Source organism: Impatiens glandulifera, chromosome 5 (genome assembly GCF_907164915.1).
Source record: "Impatiens glandulifera chromosome 5, dImpGla2.1, whole genome shotgun sequence".
NCBI classification, from domain to species: domain Eukaryota; kingdom Viridiplantae; phylum Streptophyta; class Magnoliopsida; order Ericales; family Balsaminaceae; genus Impatiens; species Impatiens glandulifera.
The window spans coordinates 46,893,574-46,914,369 of NC_061866.1; the positions used below are offsets into that span (position 1 = coordinate 46,893,574).

Here is a 20,796-nt window from a genome sequence, read left to right on the forward strand (position 1 = left end):
TAGAGATTTCGTCTCATAATAGAGTTTACTTTGGTAGGACGCAAACAAGTGTCCCCGTCTGAACAAAACGTTATGCGTTATCAAATATGAATAGTTTCCATGTGGATCATTGCTACAATTTGTTCACTTAGATGATTCCTTTTTGGGGGGCGAGTCAAAAAAATTCACCCAAGATCGCGTTTTTTAGATAGATCATTATTCATGGTGAAATTCTTACTGATAATATGTGCATGAAAAAATATTTTATTATAGTTAGTCGTATGTGTCACGATTAGATTGAATCGACAACTCACTTACTTTTATATTGTTGAGGGGTTGCTACTATATAGATGTTTTTTGGAGTATTACTGAGATTAATTGGCTGATGCCCAAATCTTTGGTAGTTGATGCGAAATTTGAATTGATGTACTCTATATGATAGGCCTGCATATTTGAGTTACCTTCCCAATTAATTTTTAGTGGATTATCTAGTTTGAGAAAAATCGACGAATTTTCAATGATCATAATCGTCTAATCTGTATTATTCATAATGATATTATTATGACATTTTCTAAAATTTGTTCTGAAAAATCAGTCGAAGAGTTAATCGTTCTTCTTTAGGACTTACGAGCTCGATAACCTGTTTTTTTTAGGTCCTTCTTTGTCGTTGTGTTTAAATTATTTTTATCATTTTTAATATACATGAACTATTTTCAAAACAAATAATAGTTAAAAAGTTATTATAAGAATTCATTTATTTAAATATAGTAATGATTTTTGTTTGAATCTATAAATATATATTTTTTTATAAAATTGTAAAATCAAAATTAGTTATACAATCGTCCTAAAATTTGAATAATTTATATGTTAAACTCATTTTTTTTGGATACACACGGATTGAGATTGTCAAAATTTATTAGGCAAGTCTGTAGGAAAAAAAGTGTGGATTGATGGTGAGATAAGTTATTTATTTATTAGTCAACTATGTTTAGGTAAAAGTTGTGTGAAATAGGTCAATTTTTTAAAGTTGTTTCACTAATAATTGTCTATTTTAAAAAATAAAAATTATTTATTATTAATTAAAAAAATTAATTTACAAAATATTAAAAATAAAATAAAAACACTGATGTTAAATAATATGATAAATTTAAAAAAATTAAAATTTAATAAAAAAAATTCATCAATTTTATAATTGTTTATAGTTGCTCAAAAAAATTGTAAAAATGTTTACCAAATAAAAAGTAATAGCAGGATGAAGGGTCTCCAAACTAAAAATCAATTTCAATTACTTTTATTGAAAAAAAGCAAAACAACCCTAAATCCGAAGACTTTAATCTTTTATTATTTTTTTTGCCCTATATCCGATCCGACTACTTCAATTCTTTTATTATTAAGAAAAAAATAGGTATGAACTCGAAAAATGATCAACAAAAAAATCAAATATAAGCAGAAAATAATCAGTCGGCGACATACTACAGAAGTCATTGTCCGATAATTTTTTATTAAGAGAAAATTTTACAATTCTTTACAATTTTAAAATTAAGTTTATGTGGTGTAATTTTCTAAAATTTATACAAGTAAATATATATAAAACTGTAATGCAATCTCAAATTTTTTAGAAAGATAATTTTTTTATTAATCATATATTATTTTTTTAGGCTTTATTTATGTGAAAATTCATTACAAAAAAATAGGCTCATAGGAGAATGTTATCATGTAATTTTTTAATTTTTTCAAAATTCTAGTAGAAATATAACAATGAGTAAAAGAGACACAAATGAGATTGAAGAAATTTTACAAAAGGCAAAAAAAAAATGAAGAGACTTGTTGCAGACCAGAATGTGGCTACGGAGAAAAGTGACAAAAAAAAAACATAGGGGTCAAAACAGACCAAGTTAATTGAATCTAATATAGTTTTAAAACAGGAAAAACATAAACATAATTCTACGGTCCCCTTTTATTGGCAATTCAAAGACACAGGAAGGAACAATCAATCAAATGTCAGTAGTATAAAATATCAACTCTTCCTCTTACACGTGACACCCCCTAAAATCTCATTATTATTTGTCCCATTCACAATAAACATAAAAGATTAGCATCATAAGCTACTCACAAATTGTTTGTCTTATTTTGCGATGTTACATGTTAAGAACCCGATCATGCGTTATATTCTTATGGCATGAGCCGGTTTCACTTTTCTCTGCTCCCACTAAAGAAGTGGACTTTGGTTACTAACCATTCATATTTCCTTTTACCTTTTGCAAAATCTCTTAATACATTGGTATCCAATGTAGTATGCCCCCCTACTAAAAATAAACAAAGTGGCATACAATAAAGCCTGTTATTGCCACTAAAAACCTATAAAGCATAGATAGAATTATTGAGGTCCCTATACTCAACCAGAAACAGCCCCCACAGCAGGGCCACAACCAAAAATTATGAATATTGACCCCAAAAAATAAACATAAAAAGAATCCTACCAAATGGATCATAATCATCAATAATTCATTTGTCTCGAGTAAGCAAGATTTTTATGATGGATATTATTGAAACCAACAAACAAAGAATACCCCATAAGAAATAATGTGATAGTTATTTAAGATAACTACCACCATACACATACATATTAGTTTGTTAGGCTAATAGAAAACATCCATCTCTAGCTTGGGATTTATTTTATTTATTTATTTTCTAAACACATTCAAATAGAAATGGTTCTCTTCTCCTGTTCACAATTAAAAAGTGTAACAGCTCAACTTTTCATACATTAACCCAGAAAACTTACACAGATGTGATTTTCGTCGGTTCAAGCAACAGCAACAGACGAGTTCATCTCAGCCAAGATGTGGTTATACGTATTATGATCAGTAGAATCCTTAAAGCCAGGAATGAAGTCTGAGAAGAATCTCAGAACTGCAGCTAAGTGTTGTGAATCATTGGAAGCATAAGCTGCCTCAAGAAACAATGAAGGCCTTACTGTATTCACCTGAAGAAACAAAAATTGATTCATTGTAAAGATTAATAATCAATTGTAATGAATGATGATCTCATGTTGAAATTCAATTGTTTTTTTTTTCTAAAATGGCAATCAAACAACTTCATTTAGATGAGTTAAATAAATTACTACCTTGGTTCTCCGTGCATAACGCAAAGCTTCAAGATAGTAGCCATCTTGTAGCAACAGTAAAACGTAATCATGATGAAGAGCGAGTTGCCTAAGCATATCCAGACCCAACTTCCTTGTTGGTAAATGCTGACGACCTGACTCCAGCAGTTGCAAAGCTACTTCTTTTGAGGGTTCAAGAATCTTCAAATCAATTATGATATTAGGAACAGTAGAAAATCCTATCAACTACTATTTTCAAGAATTTAAGTAAAATAACAGGGGAGAAGATAGAACCTTGTTCACAATGAACATTCCCAATTCTGCATATCTGTCATTGCGAGCTAGCAGCTGTATTATCAATGCATACACATTTGGATGAACTTTAATCCTCTCCAAATTAGTGCTGCAGTGGAAAGAAGAAAGTTTTGAAGACACCGAAAAAGGAGATAGATAAATTTTATTTTTGGAATAATTTGACATCATCCAGATATGAAACAAGCCTAGACCAGAACAACACTCTTCATAATCAATCATTTCCACTGGAAATATATCCCTAAATTAGCTTTCCAAACCCGTTTTCTATCATGTGAGACTGACCATTCAACCTTACGGAGTGGATTTTTCAGTGTAGGCCTCAAATTCCTTTTCAAGACTTTTGTTTTTGCTCCTACAATCAAGAAACTTGTGTAACAAAATTCCTCTTCCATTCTTAGCAACACACAAGATCAGTTTTTAACAAAGTTTTCTTAATTATTTCAATTTACTATCTAGTTTATAATATATTTAAGCTTGATAGAGACTAAATCTCGTAATACATGCCAGCATATTCTTATGTACCCCTGGCAAAATATATTCTGAACTACCTCACCATCCAGAGTTATATCCTCATTACTAGCTAGCTCAAATGAGCTAATCACGAAACATTATTTGCACAATATTGAGATCAACAAGAGTTACAATTGAACCCATTAAGGTAGCTCAAGTGGTAAGAGTCGGTGCCTAAAAGACCCAATATTCAAAAAAATAATAAAAATATGAGATTTTCAATTGGCAAATAACATGTAGCTGATAACATTGGATGTGAGTAACACTGTGTGTCATCCAATATAGAGTCACGTTTATTTCAATGTAATATTTTGATGCATGTTGGGGTATGTCATTTCTCATCCAGATGTGGATGTAGACAGATCACATTTGAAAACTGAAATTTATTAACGGTTGTTCATCTGGATACAGATCCAAAAGTGTTTCCAAATGTGGGATATGTATATATATATATACATGGTTTATATATGCATATCTATTTGTATATGGTATAATATTGTATTAATGATTTATTTAGGTGATTTGTAAGAAATCACAATTAATTGCTTTATTTCGCATTTCGAATATCCTAGTGTGATTCAGATACATAAAACAATATTAACAAATTATTCAAAATATCCTAGTGTGATTTAGATACATAAAACAATATTAACAAATTATTCAAAATATCCTAGTGTGATTAAGATTAACTATTTTGATTTAAATTTGTAAGTGACATCTTGGTGTAACGATCAAATATTAAATAATAAGTCATGTCAACTAATAAATCTATCTTTGGAACAAAATATTGTTCACATGGAAAATGAAATAATTGTCACAAGTGTATCATAGTGTGATTAAGATTAACTATTTTGATTAAATTTGTAAGTGACATCTTGGTGTAACAATCAAATATTAAATAATAAGTCATGTCAACTAACAAATCTATCTTTGGAACAAAATATTGTTCACATGAAAAACAAAATAATTGTCACATATTTATCATCACAAATACGTAGGTATTCGGCCAAAATATTAAACTTACTTTGGGGTGATTAATACCCGCATGATATACAAGCATATTATCATTCAAAATATATAACAAATTAACATTTACAAGTGGGGTTACATCATAACATGTCGTTTCAGTCAACTTGATAGAAAATAATAAACTCCAAAAATTATTACAAGAATTTATTAAGAACAAAAAAATTATTAATTCCCAAATCTTAATTTTTTAACTAATTTTTGGAATAAAACATATATGTATTAAAAAAATAGAAGTTTCCTTAATACTATTTTATGTATCTGAATCACACTAGGATATTCCAAATGTGCAACATAAAGCAATCAATTGTGATGTACGAATCAGCAAAATAAATTTTTAATCCTGATATTGTATACAAATAGATATGTATATATAAACAGTTTATTCATGCATATCACACTTTAATTAGGGCTAAAAACAGTCAGTGTAGAGTTAGTATAGTTTCTTTTATATGACCGGGGCTTGAGCGTACGTCTAGTCCACGGGGAGCTTAGTACGACAACTCACTGTCATGGCCCCACTTCAATTTGGGTGCTTTCAATGTGTACAATTAGTATAAATAGGGTAGTAGTGAGTTAGAATGCAGCATTGATCAAAATACAAGTGTAAGTTCAGTTTCTATCTCAATAAAGATCTGATTTTATAGTTCTAAGCACTATAGTAATTTTGCAACACAATGACAAGACAACTAATCAACATACCTGCGGAGGAATTCAATGATAACAGCGACCAAATAAGATGAATCTCCAGACATTTCTTCTTCAACAGGAGCAAACACAAAGGTGTACATTTCATCTGGGGAAATCGCTGCTGTAGTAACTTGCTCTGTGATGATGGCACTCAAAGGGCTACTACCAGAGCCAGAAAATTGTGTACTCATGATTGCCTGACGAATTTCATCTCTTTGAGCTTCAGAATCCAACACGGTATCCTCAGATTCTAGCACTGAGGAATCTGTCGGTCTACCAGGGAATTTTCTCTCTGCTCCATGACTACGCTCATTTACAATAGACTTTCCTACATCATCTGCTCTTTTAGTTGAATCATCAGCAGCAGGATGAGCGTTATTTTCTTGAGCTGAACCAGAAGATGAACTCTTCACAGCTTTTGTTTCCTTCAAGTTTCCACCTCTTTTCATGGAGTATGAGTAAGAGGTCACCAAAACATCTATGGACTTGGCAACTATGGGTACAGGTCTTCGTTCCAGAATGATGGTACGCACCATTGCTAAAGATAATTCCTTAGCCTGTAAATAGAAGTTATTGAAGAGCATCAGTTCATGTTCTAATCAAATCACTACGCACTGCTTAAGCAATACATCATTATGATGGGAATAACTAAAGAGGAATCAGAATGTGGCATGGTCCTATACGTACATACATTCTTCAAATTAATAGCATTCAAATGGGATCCAGAATCCTGACACATTGAATGCTAAACATAACAGTTTGTTTTAGGTTGAAACAATGTTTTTTTCTATGAAGAAAGCAGAATCCAGAGATCTGACTACCAGTCGCACTTGATATATTTAGTAAGAGTGGCAGGTATAATCAGCCAAGGTAACATTGTATCGAACATAGAGTATACCTTGCTTGCTTCCAACTTGCGACGCTGCAAGAATTCTAGCACTAATGGTATTTCTGAGCTACTGGCTGATAGAGCCTGTGAACAAGAAAACTTATTATGAAATGAAAAATTACATCCAGAAAACAAAAAAAATAAACAAATGAGAAGATTTTAAAAGACTTGCCTCCAGATCCAGATGAATCTTCCACACAAGTCCATTAGCAATATCGCATATAAGATCAGGGCAAAGAAATGTCCAGCCATCTCCATAGATAACTGCTTCAGAATGAGTTAAGCCTGCCTCTGTACTTTCTGAATCTCTAGTTGTTGATTGAGAAGATGAAGCGACAACTCTGGGGAAACCTCTCAGTAATAAAGGAAGCGGAGCAGATATAGGTGCTCTGGATTCCGAGTATATATCGTACAATATAACAACCTTAGCATCCGTTTCATGCACAAGCAAAACATTGTCAACCACACTAACCGAGATCCTGCTTGAATAAATTGGCAAGGAACCCTGAAAATGTGTAGAAAATATCAATCTAGGCTTTAATTATATCCCATGTTTTATTTCATAATATGTTAGAATAAATTAGTAAAGACAGTAGCGATCTTGATTTGATCCAGGAAATATAGGTGTAAGTAACCTATTACGAAATAATACAACAAAATCTTCAATCTCTCACAGAAAAGCAACATGGTATCAAAGCAGAGTTCCAGTTCTTCGGCGGCCTCGCTGTTTCCTCCAGTAGTGACGGAGGAGTGCTTCCTCCAACATGCGCATGCCCTTCTTCCTTTTCGTTGTTATCTTCCTGAAACAACTACTCATGTTTCCCTTTGGTTGACAAAAACAATCAAAGGTTGCAAACCCTAGCTGGGTTCCTCGGATCAAAACTCGGCGTTGCCATCATCCTCGGTGTGTCGTTGGCCCTCAATAAAAATCCAGCGTCAAATCTCCAAATCCCTTAAGACTCCCTCATTGTCAGCAACAGACGAGCCTGTGTCGCACCCTCGTTAGCAATCATTGCCGAGTGAGGGTAGTCGGCATTGTGATCAACATCTCCCATGATTGTGTCACTTTGTCAACCTCTCGCCTCATGAGCTTTCTTCATTCTAGACATCCTCATTTAGGTTGGATTAAGCCACTCATGTGTCTCCTTGTTTGGAGAACATATACAACCTCACTTGAGGGAAGTGTATAAAATATAAATGCTTAATTATATCTCTGATTTTATTTCCTAGATATATTAGAATAAGTTACGAGAGATTTAGATCCTAATTGAGGAAAATTATATTCATATTTGTAAACATAGGTGTAACCTATTATGAGAATAGTACAACAAATTCTTCAATCTCACAGAGCAACCAGCAAAATTTAATCCTCATCATAAATCATACTTAAAAATTTAATCCTCCGCGAACACAAATACCATACGAGATGAACATGTCAAACATAAAATATGGGAAGTGATCATCTCTACTACTGGAGAATCGTGACAAAGAGTCATATAAATGTAGAAAAACTAACTATGAAAGTAAAACTTCAAGTGCTACCTGCTCGGCTTCCATATTACCTAATTTCTAGTAGATCAATTATTTAGACATCACATGATTTTGGCAGAATTCAAAAATGGCCCCATCCTTCAATAATCATGAATTATTAGACCAACCTCCCCCGACCCTCACACACACTGAAATCTTCACCAGAAGGATCAAACAGAGACAGTTAGAACAATCTAGTTTCTGAATCTGTATCTGGATACGGTAGAGAAGCTGTGATTTTTCTTTTTAATGCATCACACAAAGTTCAAAAACATTATGTTTCCAAATATGATGCATCTGGACTAGAAAAAAAGATAGTAATGGTGTTTACAAACGAACCCATGTGAGGGGGAGAAAGGAAGAAAAGGGAGAATCAACAATCAACGTCCTATAGTTGCCTACTAGAGTTGACTGCTGCAGTTAGACAGCCATAATGTCTATAAAAAACAATTATTGGGTGCCAAAAGAATAAAGATTACGATAATTTGAGCAGCTCAGCTATTAAGAATTATGAACAGCAGGAGGCATGTTCTACAAACATTTCATCTTCCATTCCTTTTAAGCAATTTAAAACATAAGAACTACTATCGAGATCTTGTAGTCCCTATAACTCCATGTTTGCACGTACTATTAAATGATGAAACCATATTTCTGAGGTATCGGTACCTCTGAATCCCCCTCATGTGTTACAGTGTCCCTGCTTTCATGCAGCTATCAGTTTATATGAACAGCTTTTTTGCAAAAGAAAAAAAAAGTTGATATAAACAATCTATTTATTTTTCTTGTTCAAATAGTAGTACTTTGTTATAAATGAAATCCATCAATTTATGTACCAATGTATGAAGATATTGCTATTTGGAGTGTCATTATCAGGGATCAATTATCCCATACTATCTTGATCATTGAGTAGACTTTAAATGACTGCCTTAATTCTTCTACTTCATTATCTATTTTAACTTCCTCTAAATCCCTGAAAGTTTGCATTACCTATATCCCTACATTTCATAATTAAAAATATTCACACACTGGCCAGACTATCAGCAGTTCTCTCCCAAGGGCTTACAAGATGCAAGTGAGAAATTAAAGCTACTCAGGACCACAAAGTTGAGACACCTACCAAAATGGAAAATACTGAGACAAAAGGATAGATTACAAAAAAGCATGAATACATGTTGAATAACAGTGTCAAAAAATAAGCTTTGATGGAAAATATTAAGACAAAAAGGATAGATAACAAAAAAGACATGCATACCTGTTGAATAACAGTGTCAGAATATAATCTATATAGATGAAGCTGCATAGCAAGTCTATCAACTTGAAGGCAGTATATTCTTCCATATCTGTAGATTGATTATGATGTGAAATTCAGTGAAAAATCTAATAACATGGAATATTATTAGGGAAATGTTAATTAGATCTAACACTGTGATAATATGGACATCGTCAGCAGCTAAGACAGGTTTACTATTTGCATCTGATTTAGCCATTGCCATCTCAAATCTGGGCAGTCGTACTATCTCTGTGCATCGAAGCTGTGGAATTCAATAAGCTCTGTTAATTCTAGTAATAGTAGATAAACAAACACCAAGCAGATCACATTAACCACCCCGAGCAACTCGCCCAAATTCCATCATTAAAGTCACTAGCATGAAAATGCCAAATGATACTGATAAGTACATAATAAATTTAGAAAGACACTACTCTTTATTCAAAGCTACATAAATTTCATTCCAAGGTTGTCAAGAAATAAGAATTTCTAAGAAAGAATCACATATTGATAGGCATATAACAGAAAATATTAAAATGTTTTATGAGAATTATAATAATTATATGAAGAAATGTGCATCAAAGAGAACTAAAACTTCTCTAGAGAAATAAAATCCATTAACTACACATGCATAGTTATCTTCATTCAATACTGCAATGAAATGCTAAAGATATATATGCACAAACTGCTTTGCAGAATAAGGAGGAAAATGAGTTTCCATAACCCAAATCCGAAGGCTTAAAAGTCTTGTGAGTAATTAGACTGAACAAACCCCACATAATGCAGATTAAACCAACAAACCTGATAACCAGTAAAACTCTTGCATTGCATTCCAGAAGCAAGAAGAACAAGGCGGCTGTCATGAGAGTATATGTACCAACTAACATTCAGTTTCTTGGTCTCCACCAAATGAAGAGATTTCGATTCCGAATCTAGGGAGAACAGATCAAGCCCACTGTTGATACATAGATATTAGAGATGAATCCAGAAACCAGTGTGGATTATTAAAAAATTTAACGAAGACACATATGAATGCAATTAAAGGATTTGGTAGAACTAGAAGCAGAAAATTGATAGTTATCAAAATAAACCAAAAGAACATGCAATGAATTCCACGTGCACAAAGAAATAGAATGTGAAGTAAGTATTTCAGCCTGTGATCGAACATGATGTTCTAATAATTTTATTTTGAAAAGGGTAAAATATATATATTAGAACATCAGGTTCGATCGCAGCTGATATACTTATGAGATGAAACATATACAAATCTAAGCAAAAGTAGATGGACACAACTTTACCCATTAATTTTTCTTGAAACTCTTTTGTCAAGGAATCTTAAACATTGGGTCCACATAGATGTAGGTAAATAATTCTCTTTCCAAGTAACAAGATTCATTTTAATTAAACATCTACTCAATAGCCCAACAGCATAGTTCCATGTAATGTTGTATAAGGTTAAAGTTGAGTAGAAGCTGCATCATAGCCTATCCTCCTTAAATTAGATTTACCATAAGCTGATAGACAATTAACACATTTGGAAGCTAGATACTAACCCAACTTCAAAAAGTAGATACATATAGAAAATTTTCCTTCTTGATGATACCTGGCCTTTACAATTACAAAGTCATATGAGCAACAATCAGTCCAAAAGAATCCCAATATATTGTCCGACTCCGATTTACATCTCTGAATAAAACTGTCTCCAGTTTCTTTATTCCAAAATTGGATCTCCTGGGAGGATCGTTGCACAGCCAATATCTTTTCATCTAGGGAGTATCTGATTGATAAAATAGGCCCTTCGGTAATAGTAAGATATGTGGAATTCACATGAGGATTAAAAGGAAAAAGTTTCCATGAGTGGACCTGAACCAAGAAAGATACTATCCTCAAGAAAATGAAAAGAAAAAGAAAAAAAAAACATTAAATGTTGTATTTAGATAGCTAAGTGATGATAACTGTGAGATCGTATAGATTCTAAATTACCCCATCAGATGTTGGTGAGATTATTAGCTTGTTTCCATCATCATAAAATAAGCAACTAGTTCCAGAGTTCCAGCATCTTAAGGGGGGATATTGAATATAGACATGTGATAGAGCAGCAGATCGGCTCAATCCAACAGGAGATTGATAGCTTGAAACATTCACAGACATCCTATTTAATCCTTCTCTTTAAGTTTGAGGCAGGACAAGAATTATCAGTATGCACAATTAGCAAGCTTGTACGCTGAACGACAACAATTTTGTCTTCATTCCCATTTGATGAAAGAATACAAGAGAAAAGTTAAAGCAAGTGAAAGGATAATTGAAATAATATGATTCTAAGCTAAAAGGCAAACCTTACTAAACTGGTTCAACCGTTATATAATATGAAAGGTTGGTAAAGATTCTTCACAATAAAGAGAACAATACGTGGAGTCAGATTATAGATTACACCTTCCTCTTGAGCTATAAGGAAAACGAAATATAACATTAATAACACGTACATTTGTCGCTAAATAAATAGAAACAAAATGAAAATCAGTTGAAAGAGTATTTTCAATGACATTTGCTTGCATACCGTGTTGTGCATGCAATTTTTTAATGCAAGGAACTCCTTCAAGCACATATCATACTCAATTGTTGGAACTTTTGATGCTACACATCCACCGTAATCTTTTGCCTGTGGTGAAACATATACAATTACAACAATGGGATATTTCTTACAACAAGTACAAAATAACAATAGGATTGTTTCTTGGTAACTTATACTCTATTTTCATTTTAATTAAATTTTACGTTTCTATTTCATGCCTCCGCATAGTACTGCACAGAAGTAGTGAGGTAAGGAAAGGTTGGCCTTCCCTCTTTAAGATTTCAGTCTCTGAGGATTTGCCTATGCTGATAAAATTTAGGCTTCATAGGGTTCCTTCTATTTGGATCAATCAATTAACTATAGGAAAATAAAAACTGGGAGACCTGCACTTCTTATAAATCCAATTCACCTTCAACCAACGCAACTGTGTTTTTACAACTTTACGGTGTATAAAGTTTTATATTTTTTGATTTTAAGGGAAAGCGATAGAGAATTTATTAAATTTTGGTTAATCTATGCTAGAGGCAGACCTACGTCAAGATAAACCCCTTTTTAAAATACTTTGGTAGTGCTCCTGGATCAAAATAACAAAGAATGACTGAGAGCACGTGGAGCCATCTCCTTATCTTTCTAAGTTTTAAAAGGAATGAAAATGAATCGAGATCAAGAAAGCATCTGATTGTCTCTAAGTTGCAATTACTGAATCTTGATCCATGTGAAATAAACAATCAGGTTATACATGCAACTAATAACTAAAGAAAAATGCTCGATAGAAATCCAATATACGAACCTGGGCAGCACAAGTCACTAAGACGCGTCTTAACACAGAAGTAGTGTGTTTATCATTCATAATGACATTCCTGACGAAACAAATGGAAAAAAATCAAAAAATCGAAATCCGCCCTAGATTCTACACCAATCATCAGGTTATTGAAAGAGAAAAACAAATCAAAAGGAGAAATCATATATTTAGCACAGTTCATTTGCAATTAAGCATAAAAAAACTGAAAAGAAGAAAAAGATCGATCAGTAAGTTTCTGAATTGCACTTACAATCGATCACTAGAACAGGTAGCGGCAAGATCATATGCAATACATCGAACACCAATGATCTTCTCCAAACGAATGAATTCAACAACTAAATTTCATTTTCGTATCCGTCAGTCTCTTTTTCCTTGACTTCGTTTAAGCGTAGCTGAAAAGTTCTCCAAACACGAGGTCGGTGAATATCAGAAACCGGTACGGTGAAAGAGATGATGATCCATAGTTGGGCCTAAAGAGATGATCCATTTTACCAATACTAGGCCCATATTAAATCTTAAATCTATCCTTTAATTTTATATTAACTCTTAATTTAGTTAATAAATTTGTATTACTGATTTTAAAATTTTATGATTTTGATACGAAAAATAAAGTGAATTTATATTTAAATATTTAAAAAAGAATTATTATTTATTTAAATAAATTCATCTAATTAATTTTATAATTATTTTATTTTTTAGTGTCATTTATTTATTATTATTTAAATTGATTTTACATTTAATTATATATATGAATAATATTCTTTTAATAAAACTATTGGAATTTCAGATAAATTCTTGATTTTAGAATTTACAAATAATCAACCATTTAAAATAAATTCTTAATTATGACTATTTTAATAGTTCAATTCATTAAAAATTATTAGTTAACTTAAAAAAATATTTTTTATTATTTGTTGTCATATTTTTAAACTAAAAAAAAATAATGATAACAATTTTGTTTATAATTGGATACCAAGTAACTTTCATCCTAATTAATATTATTTGAAAAAGAAATATGTATGCCTACTATAACCAAAATTATATTAACACATCATTTAAAATTTTATATTAGGATAAGCTTAAAAAGAATAACAAGTAAAATTATGAATAAAACGAATGGATAAACGTAAAGTTTGTCCCATTTTCTATGAATTAAAGAACAAAATAGTTATCCTCTATTTTAGTATAACAACAATAAGAGGGGAATACTTTAAGATCATGGATTTGAGCTCGTCAGGCGGCAAGTTCTGCGACTAGTTAAGTGTGTTTGCGGGTTACATACTTAATCCGTTTTTCTTTTTTTTCCTAAATAAAGAAGTAAATACTTAATTCAGTTTTTTTTTTTTAAATTATAGAATCATGTCACATTTCTACCGTTTTTAAAAATTATTTTCGAGGTGGATTCAACCAACCCGAACTCTAACATAGATCCATTTCTGAATGTACCATTGAATCGAAAATTTGTTATTCATCCATTGTTCCATGTTAGTCGATCTAATGCTTTGCGGTTTCAAAATTTTGCTTCATGATTGTTCCTTTCCCATGTTTATACTACCATAGATAAGATTGAAAGTAAGGATAAAGCAATTATTCAATCTTATAAAGTGGCAATTACTAGACTCAATGAGCCATAACTAGTTAATGCAATATCATTTAAAATTGAAAAGTATATGGTAAGTTCAATAGAAACTTTATGATAAAATTAAAAATTAACTAAAAAAAGTACCTTGCAGAGGGAGTGGCTATACCCTAGTAACCCTACATCCCATTATGACCAACTTTAATCGATGGAATTGGACAAATGGGGAATCAATACAATCTCTACAATGCCTAACTTTCTAGAATCTTGACAAAGATATGTCTCAAGAAAACATTACAATATTATTCTGGAAAACACCATGATTAACTACATTATTATAAATAAAAACTAATTGATCCCAAAATAATAGAATTCATGCATATATACATGGAGATAAGAGTACTTCTCAAAAACATCTTTTAATGATAAAACAACTAGTCAATAGTCCAAACTCAAAATAGTAAAACTAGTAATTTGAAAAAGTAATAAACAAGCTTTTTAGTCCCTCTTTATTATCAAATAAACAGAGTTTTTGCATTTTAAGTGATTCATTCAAAGTAGCCGCCACAATATCTATCAACTTAAATTGCACAAAAAAAAAATTACTTTTGAATGGTCATAAGACTCATAACGATTTCCAAATAAGTATTCTCGTTTTTGAGGAATTGTGTTTACTTGAGATTGGAAGTTGCGTCTATTGTTTTTATCATTATGGTCCCTAAACATTTTATAACTAAGTTAAGATTCGCAACTAAGTCATGTCTAAAGATATTGCCATTTATTTAAAGACACAGAATTTGAATTCATTTTATAAGGTCTCCTGTCTCATCAAATTTGGTATGTGATAATGTTTTACTCTTTCTTTCAACAAAGATCGATTTTATTTTGTTTATAACAAAATAAGTAAATATATAAAATAAAATTAAAAACAAGTATTACCCAACTAGACATCATAATATTGTTGGCATTTCAACCAGATTCAGATAAGCAAACTACAACATAACCCGAACAAATAAAGCTATGACTAACTATCAAACTTTCGGCAAACGAACAAAAATAGATGAAGCCACAATGACAACGTAGTCGAAGGGTTAGGCTAAACGTCAAACACTATATGTGTGAACATCCAATTCAAACCATGGAGGTATTGAAATAAATCAGCAACAACAATCATTGATCTCGATCCCTCAAGGAGTGAAAACTAATGGGTTTTTCTCCACTTCAACAAAAATCTCTTCCAAGGTTCAATCCAAGCCAGATTAGAAATGCGGATAAAAAGTTCCTTCTAACATGAACATATAAAAGATGATGAAACCCAACAATTAACAATAAAAAGAGCAACAATCTACAAATCTCAAGAACCGAAAGAATGAGAATTTCTTATAAAAGGGTAGTAAATTTCGAAAAAAGGGCAATGTGTAGGTAAGTGATTGACAAATATATTATCGGTGACAATGAGGTGAAAGAAATTTTCATTCAAAATTTAATAATTATCGATCCATTCTTAGCCTGGCAAAGTCCCAATATTGACTTACAGTAAAGATTCATGTATTCTTTAACTTATAATTGGTCATGATCAAGGCTGTCAAAATCGAGAGTTTACGTAAAATCGTTTTCTAATTGTAAACTCGTAAAATCTAGAGTTTACATGAAATCGTAAGAGTTTAGTTTGAAAAATAATAGTTATATATTATTATTATTTATATATATAATTAAATATTTTATACTTATCCAATTTTTAAAAATTATATATTTTAATATAAAATTAATTAAAAAAATAATAATAAGTAAATAACACAATAAAAAAATTATACTTACAAAATTAATTATATTAATTAATTTATTTAAATAAATAATAACTTTATTTTTTATTTTTAAATATAAATTTATTTTTTTAAAGTAAAATCGTATATAATCGTAAAATCGAAATTATTTATAAACTCGTAAAATCGTAAAATCTTATTATCATAAATTTAAAATCGTAAGAGTTTACATATTTAAGAGTTTACTTAAAATCAGACTCGTTAGCAAAATGTGAAATCGTAAAATCGTAAGATTTTAAGAGTTAACTCGAGAGTTTGACAGCCTTGGTCATGATACAATTTTGGATGATGTTCTAACAACCAAAAATTACATCTTAAAGGGTGTTTTAGATCTCCAAATTTTCGTCCGACCATGAAACCTGGGTAGCAACAACCTTCTATGACAAAAATCAAATAAGAAACCCAAAATTGCATATGATAAGAGGGAAACCATAGGCCGAATTTTGCTAGAAAACAAACAAGATTTAATAAGATTTTGCATATATCAACACCAACACGTACCGTTTATAATAATTAGTAGAAAAGGGTTAATTATGGCAAAAGAACAGCTAACCTCGTAATCATCTATCAACATACAAAAATGAAGTTAAATGTCAAGTAATTAATTATTCTCCTTAATTTTTTGTCCCCTACTAGATCGAAGTCAATAATTCATTTGTGTGGTAGAAGGAGATAAGGGCCATATGTTGGTTTTAGTACTTTTCTTCAATGGAAGGGACCACTTCATCAAGTTAAATGACTCTTCATTGTCAAGTCAATGTCCTCGTCTACTACATGTATGTCGACCCACTTCGGCTTAATCGAAACTCCAACTAGCTAGCTCTGTGTTTAATCAATCCCATCAAACGAGTACAATCAAATTACATCACATACATACAGTGAAATTCGGCAAAAAAATGGAAAAATTACGAAATATACAAATCATAGTTTATCAAAAGGAAATTGTTAAATTCTAGCACTTCAATCTTCACCACATAATGACTAATGAAATGATTATGCTTTAAAAAACCAAAAAGGATTGAAGTTAGAAAATTGGTCTCAACATGGAAAATATATTTCAAGGGGCACTCAACATGATTTTTGTATGCCCGGATTTCTTTTGGTATTGTGTTTGGTTTTATGGTGTTCCATATAATGTATTATTTTTCTCGAACATAATGTTTTTCATAGTGAACTATGGAGATGTAAATTGTTATCATTGTGAGCAGATTCATTTTGTGTCGAGAGGGTGTACTTTGTTATATATCATTTTGCTCACAATTTTCCGGGGCTTCTTAATTTGGAGTTCAATGTAGTAGGGATATGTAAGGTCTTGATGATGAGAGGCTTGAGTTCAAACTGCAAATCCTTGTGTCTGTTACAATATCCAAATTGTCTTATGTTGAATCATTTAATTAGATCAAAGGAATAGAAGAGCAAATGAGAATTAGACCTCTTAATTAAGCTCCATTTCATTACTTTGGTTGAGGTTAGCTAGGATCGGCGCCTTACACCTCGACGGGTGAATAATGACTCCTTTTAGGAGATTAATTAGGGTTTCTTAATTTTGATTCCCACTAATTGGGGAAATACACTCTTTGTCATATCGACTTTAATGAATGATTTTGAAGGGTAACTTTAAGTAAACTTATTTGTGATCGATGTCAACATCTAGAATGGAACAAGTGGACCATCTAAGAGTGACTTGAAATAAATTATAAGATGTAGAACATTATTGATCGATCTTATAATAATATCATGTGAACATCAATCGACCTCATTCAATGAAAACTATTTGTTGGTTTCATTAGTATCTTATTTGTCCATCACACAAAAATACAGGATCATTAATTGTACCAGTTAAGATGTGAAATGCAAGTAATTATAAGGGGCCTATTAATTAAAAATTCTAAAGTAAACTAAAATTATTTGTAATAGTTAATATTTCTCCATAACCAGTCTTTTGTTAAATAGAAAATTCTCTTAGAAATATCAATATCAAATAATTAATTAATAACCATTGAATGAATATATACAAGTTGGAATGATCAATGTTTAATTATTTAAACATATTAGTACATAGTGGTGGAACCCTTAACTTGATGGTGTTAGATTTAAAGTAAACACAAGATTCAGATCAAGCCTATTGCAATTTTCCACCTCATCTACATTTAGAACATTTTTTTAAAAAATTAAACAATATCGATGTTGAAATATTCATCCTTATTAGTTGGGCAAATCTTCTAAAATCTAAAGATGTTGATTTTTCACCAAACTTTTGTGAATTTAAAAAAAAAAAAAAGGTTTGCACATAATATTTAGAGTATTTTTTTTTTTTAAATACTCGGGATTATTAAAAAAAGTATTGTTTCTTAACATCCCAAATGCTAAGAATATAGCTGCAAATCTTTATAACTGATCAATGTTATCACAATGAAATCATTACACTCCTCTATAGAAACAAACTCCTATGCATAGTATCCATAAAAACTTAACCATTTTTTATAACTAATTATTTGACGATGCCAGAAAATACACGTTTTTTTTTCCATTATTAGTTAGACATTTGGATAAGCATTTACTTATATATTTAAGAGCATGTTCGGATAATAACCTAGAAGGAGAAAAAAAATAATGTTTTTTAATGATTTTGAGAAAGTGACCATTATTTTTTGTAAAATAATAATTTAAAATATATGGTATTTTAATATTTTGGTTAATGAATTGCGTAATGTGATTAATGAGAATATAGTGAAATTATATTATATTTTGTTTGCGTTATTAAAATAACTCAAACCGAACAAGGCCTAATATGTTTATCATCCCTTTTGTTTAGGTTAGACACAAGTAGTAGTCACCAGTCAGGTGTCAATCCACTTCTTTGCACATTCACATGTTCCTCAAAGCAACGGACTAGGAAATTAATAATGAATGGTGTATTGTCTAGGCTTACATGTGGTAGTCGCGATAATAATATTAATAATACATAATGAATGTTAATTGTGACAGGAGCTAATGTATAACACGTTTACAAGGGTCGAGACAAAGAGATGAGCGTCGGTTGTTTAAAGATAGTACCCAAAAGAAGTGTTTAGTTGAAGTAGAGTTTAATAAGATTAATAGAGAAGGAAAGAGAGAGGACATAATCATATGTCATATAAAAGAAGAAAAGGGGACCATATGATAAGGAAGATGCCTTCCTTCCCATATATGGTGTTTAATGTAACATCTGACAAAGAAGTGTTTTTTGGCCGTGTGGTCCAAATGGACACAATTTGAAAACGTCGGGCAATAGTAGTAATAATAATAATAAAATGAGTTCAAAAAGCTAATTATATACTACTTTATAATTTATCATACAATACAATAATTCAATAGATTGACAGTAGTACTTATGAGAGGGTCTTTTTTTTTTACTTTACTTTACATGCTGTCCACATTAAGTGAAGAAAACCCATCATGAACTTGATATGGACATGGCTGTTTTTCCTTTCACCATCCTTTGTCTTCACTTTCACAATTGGGGTATTTGGGTTTTTCACATTTGTGGGTGTTTAAATTCGTCAACTCTTGTGTGATAGTATTCTAGTGGAGATTATATAAATTAATGCATGTTGAACCTGAGCTAGGGTTTTCACACCATATATAGCTTGAATTTTTCCACTTTTTGTTCTTAGGATAGAACAGTTAGGGTTTTATTTTAGAACCTCTCTCTCTCTCTCACTAGATAGTGGACAGACCTAGCTAGTTTTCTCTCATTGCCCTAACTTTAATTAATCTCTTAATTATTAAGTTAGAATTATGAATGGTTCATTGAGGATGTTACAACTATATACTGGATAATTAATTATATAATTGACAAGTTAATTAATTAATTAAAGAGTAATGATACATTTTATAAAAAAAATAATAGATGGGTCATTTCATTAGTGAATTGAAATATCAACAAGTACATGGAATTTTCTTGTTCACACATAAATGTTACAATCTTATCATCAGTTTTCAAAGTAGTCGGTATCTTATCTAATTTCTTCATTATATGGTATTCTACTATTTATCTCTAGAGAATATATATATATATATATATATATATATATATATATTAATTTAATATTATTGTTCTTTCTTTGTCGCACGTACTGTTGCGTCAAAATCTCATAATAGTATTCTAGTGGTTTTGATTGACATGATCTTAATTGACATTAATTTGTAGTAACAAACAAGATTTACCACAAAAAATCAATTAGCTTAGAATATACGTACAATTAGATTTCATTTGATTTGTTAAATGATTTCATTTTGTATCATGCCAACTCAATTAACTAGTAATAATTAAATTCATTAAAGTAGATCAAATCACAATTATTGTGTTTAAAAGAGCAAATTAAGATATACAGTGAGTTCTATTTTAAATTTACAATAAAAAAAAATGTTTTAAATTAAAGTGACAAAACATAATTATGTGGTATCGTTCTAACTTTTTAAATAAAATAAAAAGTGTATCAGGGAGTATATCTAAGCTTTTCCTTCTTATGAATCTTGATTTAATAGTTTTAAAATATTGTGGTTTTCCTTCTTATTTGAGGTTTTATGTTTATTTATCTTATTTTCATTAATTAATTTTAATTAGTGTCACAATTTATGTTATAATAATTTGAATGTACCCAATGCAGTTTTCGTTGACTTAGACCGGAAAAAATATAACATTACTTTCAATTTTTTTTAAAAC

At 30.8% G+C, this 20,796-nt stretch overlaps 1 protein-coding gene across 1 annotated transcript; it reads right to left on the bottom strand.

Annotated features, from left to right (window-relative positions):
- Positions 1-2,493: 2,493 nt before the first annotated feature.
- Positions 2,494-13,095, bottom strand: LOC124937592 (regulator of MON1-CCZ1 complex). The gene is made up of 15 exons (XM_047477879.1): positions 12,937-13,095; positions 12,675-12,744; positions 11,870-11,971; positions 11,649-11,757; positions 11,296-11,556; positions 10,916-11,175; positions 10,114-10,267; positions 9,468-9,577; positions 9,298-9,385; positions 6,688-7,020; positions 6,525-6,599; positions 5,639-6,183; positions 3,380-3,488; positions 3,107-3,286; positions 2,494-2,965 (listed from the first exon to the last, which is right to left on the bottom strand). Exons 5-15 carry the CDS (start codon positions 11,461-11,463, stop codon positions 2,786-2,788), a joined length of 2,202 nt encoding a protein of 733 aa, XP_047333835.1. The 5' UTR covers positions 11,464-11,556; positions 11,649-11,757; positions 11,870-11,971; positions 12,675-12,744; positions 12,937-13,095; the 3' UTR covers positions 2,494-2,785.
- Positions 13,096-20,796: the final 7,701 nt, after the last annotated feature.

What these genes read in the sequence shown, in the direction of transcription:
- LOC124937592 (XM_047477879.1), bottom strand. Translation starts at nt 11,463, where the DNA reads ATGTCTGTGAATGTTTCAAGCTATCAATCTCCTGTTGGATTGAGCCGA. An exon ending in GATGTCCATATTATCACAGT is followed by an intron (nt 9,386 to 9,467) that starts GTTAGATCTAAT and finishes ATCAATCTACAG; the next exon opens with ATATGGAAGAATATACTGCC. An exon ending in GTTATGCACGGAGAACCAAG is followed by an intron (nt 2,966 to 3,106) that starts GTAGTAATTTAT and finishes TTGTTTCTTCAG; the next exon opens with GTGAATACAGTAAGGCCTTC.